Source organism: Balaenoptera physalus, assembly GCF_965194825.1.
Source record: "Balaenoptera physalus genome assembly, chromosome: 12".
Classification (NCBI taxonomy): Eukaryota; Metazoa; Chordata; class Mammalia; order Artiodactyla; family Balaenopteridae; genus Balaenoptera; species Balaenoptera physalus.
This window is the reverse complement of record NC_138897.1, coordinates 95,034,284-95,047,736: the sequence shown is the minus strand read 5'-3', so window position 1 is coordinate 95,047,736 and position 13,453 is coordinate 95,034,284. Positions and strand designations below refer to the sequence as shown.

The 13,453-nt window shown below is 55.5% G+C and overlaps 1 protein-coding gene across 14 annotated transcripts in view; it reads left to right on the top strand.

The window, feature by feature from the left end:
- Positions 1-13,453, top strand: part of RIMBP2 (RIMS binding protein 2) — a 338,226-nt gene that overhangs the window by 276,031 nt on the left and 48,742 nt on the right. For all 14 annotated transcript variants that reach the window (XM_082418177.1, XM_082418175.1, XM_082418167.1 and 11 more), the window contains 4 exons: positions 2,566-2,711; positions 4,292-4,368; positions 9,628-9,737; positions 12,092-12,901. In XM_082418177.1, the coding sequence (XP_082274303.1) occupies positions 2,566-2,711; positions 4,292-4,368; positions 9,628-9,737; positions 12,092-12,901 (1,143 nt within the window). The remainder of the gene's footprint in view (positions 1-2,565; positions 2,712-4,291; positions 4,369-9,627; positions 9,738-12,091; positions 12,902-13,453) is intronic.

The following is a 13,453-nucleotide window of genomic DNA, read 5'->3' as shown; positions in this document are numbered from 1 at the left end:
AAGAACAAAACGAACAAAACCAAAACAGGACTCTGTCTCAGATGCCGGTAGAAGGATAGGTTTGCACCAAGGCTTCTGTGTAGCCATTTGGAAGAGCCATCGTGATAACAGACCAGCTCATTTAATAAGCTGCTACCTCGCCCACGAGGGGCCCCTGCTGGCAAAGCTGGACACGCTTGGCATCATTCTTGCTGCATCCTTGGTGTGCCAGCATCACTTGGTCGTGGGAGGAATGCCTGCTAGGGGGCTTCCTTGTGCAACCCTGAAGTCCCCCTCAAAGTCACTCTTTGACGGCAGATGGCAGGGGCCCCTTTAAGGGTGAGAGTGACAGGGAACTCGCTGCTGGGCTGGCCTTTCCTCCTTACGCAGGAGGGGAGGGTGGCGGGGGGGCAGAAGGAGCAGGCAGGGCCAGTGCAGGATCAGAGCAGGACCTGGCAGGTGTGCTCTGCATCCCCTGGGGGCCTCCTGCCTGAGGCTGCGTCCGCCCAAGGTTGAGGAAGACAAGGACCGCTTGATCGTGAGCCCCTAAGGGACTCGCCTTCTGTGCAGTGGAGTCACATCTGCAACCAGCAAGGCAGAAATCACACAGGGACAGAATCATCCCTAGAAATCTCCTAGGAAGGGGGCATGTCATCTCCCAGGGCTGCTCCTACACAGCCAGTTTCCTTCCAGTATTGGAGCTGGGTTTTGGTGAAACACTGGATAAAGTCATTGATTTGACCTTAGTGGCCATATTTTCCAGAAAATGCATATCTTGAAACACACGGAGCATGAAGGGGTGTGCAGCTGAGGGCACTGCATGATTTTGTCTCTAATCTCACATTCACTCAGAGAGCAGAAGGGCAGGTAAAATGCCACATGCAACAAAATATTTTTCTCTAGACAACTGGATTTGTTTAAGTAAAATGTGAACACGAGGTGACTCTACTATACTCATTTCACCTTGTTGGTGGTGTCACCCCCTGCTATTCCCGGCAGCAGTGTATCAGTCAGGATGGGCTAGGTTCAGCTGCAGTAACAAACATCCCCAAATCTCAGGGGCTTGAAACAGCACAAGTCTCGTTCTCGATCGCACTGCACATCCGTCTCAGGTTGGCTCAGGGAATGGGTTCCACACTGTCTTCACTCGGGCATGCTGAGCCTCTCCCATCTGGAATGTTCCATCGCAAGGGAAAGGAAGCATAGACACTGGCTCAAAAAGGCTTCTGCCCCAAAGCAGGACACGTCTCTTCCACTCACAGTTCGTTGGCCTGGGCGAGTCCTGTGTCAGGGTGAAACACCTCCCCTGCAGCACCGAAGCACCCTGCAGCCAGGCCACACCCTCCACCGGCTTTCTGAGGGAGTCAATTAATTCAGTAAATACTGACTCTGCACCTGCTGTATGCCAAGCGCTGGCTGCTGTGGTCATTAGGGGTCCTGGGCAGTGACCGGAGCCAGGCCGCTGCGCTCTGGGATATGGCCTCCTAGCAGGGACCCCGGGTCCACTTCAGCATCAGTTCTTTGTTGCAGCGATGTTCCCCCGAGGTTCTCAGTTCTCTTAATCAGCTAGGGGAGTGGGCGTTCTCTGGGGGTGACTTCTACGCAGCCTTTGTGGGAGCACTTCTCACCCTGTGTGTTCTTCCTGATGTGGGCTCAGCGAGTCATCTTCCTCAGCGCAGCAGTCCCTGTGATGGGAGAGCCACAGCCAGCCAGAGACTAGACAAAGCCAGAAAGGAACATCCGCAGGCCAGCAGGCAGTGAGAACGTGGGGAAGGGGAATGGTTGCTTCTCTAATTCACATCTGATCCTAAAGAAACACGCCTGACTTAATCCGACAGTCCGGGCCAGCACTGGTCAAGGTGCTCAGTTCTCCCCGCCCCGCCACATGTCACTGGGATGGGGCTCAGCAGCCCCATGAGGACAGGATGGGCAGATCTGCTTTGGTCCTAGTGAGTCTCAAGGATATTTTTTAGCCATAAACCTGGCCATCTGGCCACTTTGTGTATAAGTCAGGTCTCTTTCAGTCATAAGTGACAGCAAAGCCGGCTTAAACTGGTGTGAGCAAAAAGGAATTTATTTATCGCATAGAGTAGGTGAAGAGCCTAGGTTTAGCCTCAGGTACAGCTGGATTCAGGGGCTCCAGCCATGCCACCCGGATCCAGTTCCTCCCTCTCCGTCTTCCAGCTCCTCCTTCTATGAGCAGTCTCCATTCTCAGATGGACTTTCCTCCTCCTGGTGGCAATGTGGCTGCAGTATCACTGAGTCTCATCTCCTCTCCATTTTAAGCCAGAGAAAAGGAGAGCCTCTTTGCCCATGACTCCCACGAAGTTCTCTCTGATTGGACCTTCCCATCTCATGTGCAACACCACCATCTCCACCAAACAATTGGTGTAGCCATGCGTGGACTCTGCCGGATGGACAGCCCAGAGTGGGGGCTGTAGATTAAGAGTGGGAGATGGGTGGGTCCCAAAATAAAAGCCCAAGACTGATGCCAAAGACAGGGAAAGACCCACAGGGAAGGCAAATGACCAGTGCACTTTATTTCCTTGGTGTCTTCTTTCAAATTGCTCCAATGTTGGTGTCCAGGTCAGGAAAGCTCCATTGGAAGCCGCGCTGTGATCGGGGAATATATCCAGCCCCTCCCGCTCCCGGGTGACAAGCCAGAACCTCTGTCCGTCAAGCCCGCCTTTCTGTCAAGATCTGGTGGCCCAAGATGCAGATTTGAATCAGACGTGAGTCTGTCCTGGCTGAGGCAGCTGCCCCACTGCGCCGTGAGGCGGGCTGTGGGTGTTGGCAGCCCTCCCCCTCTCTCCCCAGCCCCCTTTCTCTTGCCTTCACCCCCGTTCATTGAGCACCTACTATGTGCCAGGACGTGAGGCCCCAGTTTACAGACAGGTGGGGAGGGGAGTCCCTGCTCTCATGGGCTGAATGACCATAAGTAAGTCAACACCTAGAAGTCGGGTAACAGCGAGTGTCGTGAACCCAACAGGCCGGTGACCCGGAGGGACGAGGTGGAGGGCAGGGTGGCCCTTCTCGGCCACTCGTGGTCTGTTTATCTGTGAGAAAGAGCCCAGGGGAAGCCCGCTGGGGCTGGAGAGAAGCTGGGAGCTGGGGAGGTGAGTTGAGGCCTCAGGGAAGCTCTCGACTTTTGGTCCAAGTCCAGGGGGAAACCACTGAAGGCCTTGAGACGGGGAGTGACGTGGTGTGACCCCCAGGAGAGCCCTCTCCCCGGGTGAGGGAGTGTCAGGAGGGACCGGACAGGAGTCCCGGGGCTTCTTCTCCAGGGATGGGCGGGGTTCATGGTCACTCCCACCCTCCCCTGCTGCCCTCTCCTCATCCTCCAGCCTGGTGCCCTCTCCTCCCTCCCCCGACCCCAAGACAGTTGTAGCCGGTGTAAGGGAACCCCTATAGGCAGCGTTCTGGTGCCCTGCAGACTCGGGCAGCGGAGAGGAGCGGGGCAGGGGGAGGGCCATCGGGAGGAAGGAGCCCCCGTGTCACTTTTTTCTGATCAGGATTCCCGGGGACCACCGGGCACCATCCACGCGTGAGCGCTCCCTTCCCTGCACTGAGCCCTTGAGGGCTGAGGGCACAAAGCATTACCTAAATGTGTCCTCCAAGGAGCCTGGCAGGGTCTGGGGCAGTGACGTCTCAGGCCTTAAATTATGTCGGGGAATGGTCCTTACCTTGAGTCCAATCTGGGTGTGGGAAGATGAGGTCTTTTTAAAAGTAGCTTTTAATTAATTAATTTTTATTGAAGTATAGTTGATTTACAATATTGTGTTAGTGTCAGGCGTACAGCATAGTGATTCAGTATTTTTGCAGATTATATACTCCATTATAAGTTATTACAAGGCAATGGCTATAGTTCCCTGTGCTATACAGTAAATCCTGTTGCTTATCTATTTTATATAGAGTAGTCTGTATCTGCTAATCCCATACTCCTAACTCTTCCCCCATTTTGGTAACCACAAAATTGTTGTCTATGTCTGTGAGTCTATTTCTGTAGTGCGTATACCTTCATTTGTGTTATTTTTTAGATTCCACATAGAAGTGATATCATACAGTATTGGGGGAGACAAGTTCTTTATAAATGTCCTCTGTGTGACCAAGAAGCCTGAAGTGAGGGACCCCGCCCCCATCTCTGGGTCACACCCAAGACCAAGAACCCGGGTGTGGCAGCATCTCTTGGGGGTCCCACCATCTGAGGCTGAAAAGCCCAGGGGGACCGTGGAAGGGATCTCCTGCGGGTTTCCGGCATGAAATGTGAAGCCTACAGCTTCAATGACCTGCACATCCACTGTGTCTTTAATAGATGGATAATGAACGGAATTCCAGTACCGCCAAGCAGAGATACTCGGGGAAGGTCCACTTGTGTGTCGCCCGCTATAGGTAAGAGCGATGGTCCTCTCCACATGCTCTGAGCGTCCGTAAGCGCGGGCAGCCTCTGGGCAGGTGGGGTGATGGGGGTGGGAACACTCCGTGAGCTGAGGGGACCCTTCCCAGGTGCCGAGAGAAAGCGGGCAGTTCAGCCAGCCTTTGGAGGATGGCAAGCGTTTGTCTGTTCTGATAGAAAGAGTTCGGATGGCGTGTTAGTTTCCCAGGGCTGCCATTCAAAACTGTCACCAACTGGGTGGCTTAAAAACAGCAGAAGTCCGTTCTCTCCCCGTTCCGGAAGGCAGAAGTGGGAGATCAAGGCGTGGGGAGGACCAGCTTCTGCTGGCTGTCGGCATCCTGACATCCCTCAGCTGTAGACGCCCCGCTCCAACCTCTGCTTCCGTCTTCACGTGCTCTCCTTCCCTGTGGGTCTCTGGGTGTCCCCTCCTCTTTTTATAAGGACCCCTGTCCTTGGATTAGGGCCCACCCTCCTCCAGCATGACCCCGTCTTAACTCAATCACACCTGCGAAGACCTTATTTCCAAATAAGCTCACCTCCCCAGGGGCCAGGACTTAGGACCTGAACGTCTCTTCTGGGGGACACAGTTCGCTCCATGACAGGCAGCAAGCTGAAACGCAAAGAGGGGCCCCCTTGCCCAGAGCCCCCTGCGTGGTGCCTTTCCGGCATCTTCCCTGCCCACCCGGTGCCTGGGCCACATCACGTAGCTGTTGCAGCTGCGGAGCTGAGCTCTCGTTGGAGGACCTGGGTGCCTGTGCCCACCAACGTGAGCCAGTCTGGCCATGCACGGCCCTCAGGTTCCTTGTGGTTACCACTGAAAACCTTCAGACGGACGAGGGTTAGTCGCTCCCTGCAGCTTCCCTGCCTGGTTATAATGCAGCAGGCATTATAGTGCCCAGAGTTTGCTGGCTGTGCAGACACGGATGAATCAGATAGTCACCAAAAGCAGACGCTGAACAGTCAGACCTCCTGTACTTTATGTTCAGTGAAGACCTGGGCTCTTGTGTTTCCAGATGCTCCAGTGACCCTCTGCCTCCTGGGTTGGCCGGGCAGTCAGGGCAGTGTTCTGGGGGCAGACGCCACTGCCCTCTTAGTGGGCGACGGGCAACCAGCGTCCCCCGTAAGGGGACTGAACTGTGCACAGAGCTGTTTAGGAATCAAACCTCAGGAGCCGTCACCAAGGGCGGATGCCTCCCTCACTAGATCCTTAAAATCTGTTCACGTGGAGGAGGTGGGGTGAGCTTCCTTTTAGCCCGTCTGCATTCCTTCAATGCCTTCTGCCTTCTCCAATGAGAACCATTTCTAATAACTATGCTGCCTATCAGTGGATTATTTTCCGCTGACCCACTAATTTCACCAACGCAAACCCACTTCCGACGTCCAGATGATGGAAGCCCGTGGAGTAGCCGCGCTGGGCTGGGGCGTCCTGGATGAGGATGCCAGCTGGGCCCTGAGGAGGGCCCCCCCCCCGATCTGAACGCCGGCTGCCCCCGCCTGCCTCCTTCATAGGGTCCATGGGGACATCGCCATATCACTGGAGAGAGCTTTGAGGACGCCAGTCCTGGGGCCCAAGAAGGCGGGCTCAGCCCCGCCCCATGTCTGGCAGGAGGACGGTTCTTCCTCTGTGTGTGTGGAGCTGGACTGGCACAGCTTTTCGGGCAGAGCCCTCCGGGCCGGCCGGCTGGGGCCGCGGCCGGGATGCTCATCTGGCTTCCAGGCTTGTTTCCCTCGCCAGCTGGGCCCTTCCCAGCGATGAGCCTGGTCCCTCGAGGCTGCGGTGGCCACCTGCTCCCTGGGCACGCCCTCGCTCCGCTCTCCCGGGGAGACGAGACCTTATTCTGGGGAAGGTGCCCAAGAGCTGAGGCATCCAGAGGCTGGATCCACAGCCAGCGTGAAAGCAGGCAGAGAGAAAGCCTGAGCGGTCAACCGGTATGTACCCGGCACCGCGGGCACCAGCCACGGCCAGGGCGCTCGCTGAGCTCCATCTCCATTCTCTGCTGGTGTTCTTGGTGTTTTCCTGGCGGTGTGTTTACCACCTCACCCCCAGCCAAATCAAATGACATTGTGAACCGCGCAGAGAATAGTCCCAGACAGAATCGTGCGGATCTGAGTTCCCTAAACACCCTGCGGATCCCTGGAGGAGTGGCTTGAAGGCAAGGGGAGTTTGGGGGTGTTTCCCCCCCGGAGCTAAACACCGTCCTTACTCAGCACCCTGCTTCGAAGTTTCCCCAGACTCGAAACAGGAGAAGCCCTGCTCCACGTGGCCCCGTTCCCTCCTCCCACCTCTGCTCTAGGAGCTGCCTGTGGAGCGGCCTTTGCTTTCCCATCTCTTGCCTCCTCTTCAGCCCCGTCTCCCCTCCCCCAACAGCAGGACGAGCCTCGCTGAGGCTCCAGGGGGCCCCTTTCCAGAAGTCCGGCAGGCACCCGACCCAGGCCTCCCGCACCCTTCCTTTTAAACAGCTTTACTGAGGGGTCAGTCACATACCTTACAATCCCCCCATTTTTTTAAATTGGAGTACAGTTGATTTGCAATGCTGTGTTAGTTTCTGCTGCCCAGCAAAGTGCATCTGTTATACATATACATGTACCCACTCTTTTTTAGAATCTTGTCCCATGTAGACCATTACAGAGTATTGAGCAGAGTTCCCTGTGCTCTGCAGTAGCTCCTTATTAGTTCTCTATTTTATGTAGTGTGTCTATGTCCATCCCAATCTCCCAGTTCGTCCCACCCACCGACCCCCCTTGGTCAACGTAAGTTTGTTCTCTACGTCTGTGACTCTCTTTCTGCTTTGCCAATAAGTTCATCTGGACTGTTTTTCTAGATCCCGCATATAAACGATATTACACCGTATTGGTTTTCCTCCTTCTGACTTACTTCACTCTGTATGACAGTCTCTAGATGCAACGCACAGTACGTGCCATCCTCGCCACTGTCAAGTTGAGAACATTCCTGTCCGCTCACCAAGACCCCCGTCCCTTTCAGGTGTCAGCCCATCCCCTCCATCCGCACCCCAAATAACCACTAATCTTTCAGTCGCTGTGGGCTCCCCGTTCTGGACATTTCCTTCCCGTCTTAGCATTGTGTCATCAAGGCTCACCTGCTGCAGCTCTGTCCCCTTCTATAGCCGGATCACAGCGGACTTTGGGGAGACCGCATTTTATCCGTCCACCCCCGATGGGTGCACCCCCTCGGTGCACGGTTCCCCTCGGCGCCCATGGTTCCCTCCCCACGCTGGCCTCTTCCACCCTCTTTCTCACCAGCTGAGACTTCTCTTCCTGAGAGTGAAGTGCGGGCCTCCTGAAGTCTGGGCCCCTGTCCCCTGTCTTCCTGCTCCATCCTCCCGCCTTGCGTGACCTCTTCTGCACATAGACCACTCCAGGCTCCACCTGCAGCCACAGCCTCTCTGAGCCTAGGCAGCGTAAGGCGCCTGGAACCGGACCCTGGGCCTCCCATCTGCCCGCATCCAGCCCCGCTCCCGCCAACCCCTGCTCAGTAATTGCACCCACATCTGCACCTCCTGAGACCAGAAAGCTTCGAGTCCTCCGGGACCCTGCTCCCCTGCCCTCACACCCAGGCAGCCCCTCTTCCATCTCCTCTAAGATCACTCCCTGCCCAGCTAGACCCCATCCACACAGCATCAAAGGCACCCCTCTGTAAAACGCAAATGCGATCACATCACTCCGTAGGTGACAACTCCTTCCCGATAGCTATTAGCTCTGGAGGTTAAATCCACACTGATCTGGCCCCTCTGACCCATGTCCCCCAGCGCTCCTACCCTCATGCGTCCTTCTCCAGCAGCTGGCCGCTCAGTTCCCTGAGGGGACCCTGCTCCCTTCCTCCTGGCCTTTGCATGTGCCATTCCCTCTGCCAGAAACCACGTTTGGCTTCACTCCACCCGCTGGGCTTTCACATCATATGTCCGTCTGCTTTCCATCCTGATGCAGATGCCCCGGCAGTCACTGAGTCAGTAAAACCCTCAGGGCGTTGGATGACATCCCTGGACCTCTGGACTCTGAGGGACAGGGCGACGTGGTGTGGTTAAACCCACACAGGGTGAGAATCAGGAGGCCTTCGTTCCGCTCCCACCCACACCTCCTGATGAGCTTGTGGCTTTGGACAAGTCATCACACTTCAGTCGGCCATGAGAATGGGGAATGAGAATAATATCATCTCTGCTCTCCTCAGTGAGCGTCAATGGGGATCAAATAAAACACACAGAGGAAAGTGCTGGTACCTCACGGGGCTGCTGGCCCCCAGGGCGGCTGCTGCTGGCTTCACCCTTTGTGTGACAGGACGCTGAGTGACACCCTTTGTTCTTTTTGTTTACGTGATCATCTCCCACGATCACTAATGTCACTTTTATTTTCTTGTTGAGTCCTTTCCTGTTATTTTAAATTAATTGACCCTTTAATTAGAAAATCAAAAATTCATCTCACATGTTTTATTTGCAAGTTGGACATGACTTTAAAAAATGTTAATTCCAATATTTTGAGGATTTGAGAAGTGGGCATTTTACAGTCCTAGTGGGGAGGGGAAGATAAAATGTACATCCGTTTTTAGAACATTTTGGCTGTACATACCCAAGACCTCTAAAATGTGCAGGACTTTGACCAAATATACTACCTAGGGACTTATCTTTAGGAAGAAAGTGGGCAGGTGTGCCACATATGTTGATAAGGATATTGGATGCAGCACTGATTATATCAGCCAAAAGTTTGAAGAAATATCAATGCCCAACATAGGAAATTGGTTAAATAAAGTATGTTAATCTCTTCAGTGGAGTATTATACAGCCATTAAAAAGGATATGATAGAATATTTCACGAGGGGAAAGATAATCATGTCATATTGCAAAGTGTAAAAAGTAAGCAGGTGACTAAAGAGTATATGTCATATGATTCTACCTGTGATCAATAACATATATTGAATGATTATAGGATTAATTACTTTTTTATTTGCTTGCTGATTTGGAAATTTATTTAAAAATATAATTTGGAGTCATTTAAATGTCATCTGATACAAAGGACTCAGTGTACGGCTTACTTCCAGAACTACCATTTAGCATGAAATCTGTGTGAGTTGAGCTATCGATGGCCTGAGTTTTCAGTGCACGGACCATCCACGAGCACCGAACCATCGCGTGGGTCCAAAATGTCCTGGCGACAGCAGGGAGGAGGCCCCGAGCTCTGCAAGGGACGGGCTGGGGTTGGTTTCCATCCAGAGCATTACTGAATGGGTTTTGTTTCTCTCTCCAGTTACAACCCCTTCGACGGGCCAAATGAGAACCCGGAGGCTGAGCTGCCCCTCACGGCGGGGAAGTACCTCTACGTCTATGGAGACATGGACGAGGACGGCTTCTACGAAGGTCAGTGAGAGCGTGGTGGGCAGGTGGCACACACAGGCCAGGCCAGGGCCGGGCCCCCCATCACTCCCGGCCGTCCCAGCCTCTGCTCCGACCCTCCCGCCCTCCAGAGTTACGAGGTGTTTGTTCCCCTTTTGTCTGATTGAGTGGGGTTTCCTATTTTTAACCCCAAGCAGCCCTCTCACACGGGGTGGATACCTTCTCATGTTCACGTCCACAGAGCTTCCCAGGAGTTCCCGCAGACACATGGGGCTGACAGATGAGGGTCTCTCCTCTCTGCCCCTCTTACAGCCCAGCACCTTCTCCGAGGCCGGGCCAGGGACCCTTTCAGGGGACCTCATCTGGTTCACAGCGATCCCACTGACCTTCAGCCTCTGTCGTTAACCTAGGGTGGTCCAGCCCCGTGTCCTGCCTGACCACTTCCTGCACCTTGCGCAGTGTGAGATCAGGAAATGGGAATTCCTCTGCCCAAAACTCATAACCTTGGTCACTTTTGTAGCTAGAGGATGAACATGGGACATCCCCAGGAGCTTCATAAATCCAGATTCCTTGGTTCCCTAAACTCTTCCATTGCCCTAATAGAAGGGTCTCGGTTTCCTCCTGTTCCCTCTGAGCAGAAAAAATTGTTTCTTGCTAAACTAGCAGGTTTCTCTTGCGTGACCTCCTGGAGTTTCCTTGGAGCTGATGGCCACACTCTCGGCTCTTGTCCTGGGGTTGACGGGCCCTGAGATCAGGTGGCCTCCGCTGAGGTCGGTGAGCGGCAGCCCAGCCTGGGCTGGTTTTCTGAAGGTGCCAGAACCTGGGGTCATTGAAATTCTTGGTTTCCATTAGTTACCAGAAAAACAGTGGCACAGCTGTGGGTAGGCCTCCTGAGAAATTTCACCACAACTGGTGGCAAAACTGCTTGAACTCTTAACATAAATTCAAATTGCTGTCACCGACGTGCGCACCAGGGGAGAACTATGTGCCCAAGGCGGCTGCCAGATAACCCTCGTTGGAATTCTCTAGAGTATTTGCGCCAGGCACTGTGCCCACAGAGACCTTCCAGAGGCCAGATGAAAGGCAGGCGGCAGAACTCAGCGTTCCGTTGTCCACGTGACAGTGGCAAGCGTACCTTCCCTCACTATGCAGATGGTCACGGTTCCCACCTTAAGGGGTGGCTGTGACGATAAATGAGGAAGCTGACGTGGGGTCTGAGGATGGGGCCTGGTACGTAGGACTTGCTGTCAACCCCATCCTCCTCCTCCTCCTCATCGTTCCTTGCGTCAAATGAGGCTGTGTTTTCCGAACATCCTCAAGGCAAAGCCTGACGTCTCAAGACCCGCCCCCTAGCTGGGGACAGGAGCAGAGTCAGAGAGCCTCAGTGACGCTGGGAGAATCAGGACTGACTCAGTGGTCAGCAGCCCTCTCGCCCAGGCCCGGCGCACGTCCCTCGAGGTGTGGGTGTGTCTACTGGGAGCAGACCCCACCCTTCGTTCCACACTGCCCAGCCTCCCGGGTCCCCGGTCCCCCAGTCAAGCCCTTTCTGCGACGCATCAGGGGAAACAGCCCTTTCCCGCTGGTGTCGCGAGATTACCCAAACTGTGTCATCTCTGAAGCCCCTCCGAACGCTTCTCAGTTCTCCACGGCTCTGCTCTCAGCAGGCTTTCGAGCCCCATGAATAAAGAGAACACAAAGAAATTAGACCATTTCATGAAATAAAAAAATGATCCCCGCTGTGACTGCCCGTGGCCACGAGAGCTAGTTTGGTGGCATTTTTTGGGCCACTCAGCCTCCAGGTGGTTCTGGGACCATGTTGATCGTCTCTCACCAAACGGACACATGTCGGGAATTTCGCCAAGACAGACACATTGCTCTGCAAGGGGGGAAAATTCACCTTCTAATTCCTGTTTGTGTGATCACCTCATCAAAAATCAGAGTAAGGTGTGTAATTTTTTTAGCCTCCAAACCCACGCAGTTTGCACGTTGTTTGTCCTTCTGACAAACACTTACTGAGCACCTACTCTGTGCCAGGTGTCCCTGTAGGACTAGCAGGGGACAAAGTTCCCTGTCCTCCCAGAGCTTCATCCCCGTTGGAAGGCGGGCGCTGACACACATACGCGCGTGGCTGGCCGCGGTGGGGTGGGCGCCATGGGGGAAGCCAGCCTCACTGGCGGGGTGGCAGACGGCAGGTTGCGGGGTGCTGACGCAGGGGCGGGGGTCCCGAAGAGGTGATGCCCGCAGTGATTCCTGTAGAGGGCTGAGGAATCCACTGTGGCCCTGCTGCTTTCCGTACCGTCCCCTGGCGAGGAGGCGCAGACACCACTGCAGGACCTCGGGCCCCCGTGGGACGGTAACCCTGTCCTCGTACCCCACAGGCGAGCTCCTGGACGGGCAGAGGGGCCTGGTGCCCTCCAACTTCGTGGATTTTGTCCAGGACGAGTCTCGGCTGGCAAGCACTCTGGGGAAAGACCAGGATCAGAGCGTCGTCAGCCACGCCGGCGTCGGCTCGGAGGCGGAGCACATCCTGGACCTCCACTCCCCGACGCGCGCGGACTCCGGCCTCTCCGACCACGGGGCGGGGACGCGGGACGTGAACATCGATGACGTCGGAGAAGACACCGTGCCTTACCCTCGGAAAATCACCCTCATCAAACAACTTGCCAAAAGTGTCATCGTGGGCTGGGAGCCCCCGGCGGTGCCCCCGGGCTGGGGGGCTGTGAGCAGCTACAGCGTGCTGGTGGACGCAGAGACGCGCCTGAGCCTGGCGCCGGGTGGCAGGACCAAGGCCCTGGTGGAGAAGCTGAACATGGCAGCCTGCACCTACCGCATCTCCGTGCAGTGCGTCACCAGCCGGGGCAGCTCGGACAAGCTGCGCTGCACGCTGCTGGTGGGCAAGGACGTGGTGGTGGCGCCGTCCCACCTGCGCGTGGACAGCATCACGCAGGTCTCCGCCCGGCTCTCCTGGGCGCCCGCCAACAGCAACTACAGCCACGCCATCTTCCTCAACGAGCAGGAGCTGGACGTGGTCCGGGCCGCCAGCTACAAGTACCAGTTCTGCAACCTCAGGCCCAACGCGGCTTACAAGGTGAAGGTCCTGGCCAAGCCCCACCAGATGCCCTGGCAGCTGCCCCTGGAGCAGAGGGAGAGGAAGGAGGCCTTCGTGGAGTTCTCTACGCTGCCGGCAGGTGAGCTGTCCTCCCGGGGGGGGGGGGGGTCGGGGGGTGGGGGGGGAGTCAGTCCCCAAGGGAGGGGACACCGGGGTGTCACCCCGTGCAAGGGGAGGGGCGGGGGGAGCTGCTGCCGACAGCCGGCGCCGTCCTGGAGCATCCTTCGATCAGCCGGGAACCACGGAACACACCCACGCACGCCTGTGTGTGTGTGTGTGAGAGGGAAGGAGAAAACTTGGATTCCGTTCAGGGGCTGTGTTGCTGGAAATATTTAACGCTTGCGTCTGTAAGAGGCTCGCCCTGCAGAAGACAGGAGGCAACAAGAGCACCGTAGGCAATTGGAGGGTCCCGTCTTCCCGGGGTCACCCGCTCCTGGGCGTGCGCTCACAGAGGGGAACCGTGGAGGGGCTGCCCACAGCGCTCTCAAAACTGTTCCCTCTTCTCATGTTTCCTTTTGATATGTATACACATACGTATATATCGCTCACACACACGGGTGAATCTGCGAAGACATGAAGTTCCACTGTGGATGCTATCTTCGGTTCCGGGCACCCGTCTGCTTCCTTCCCT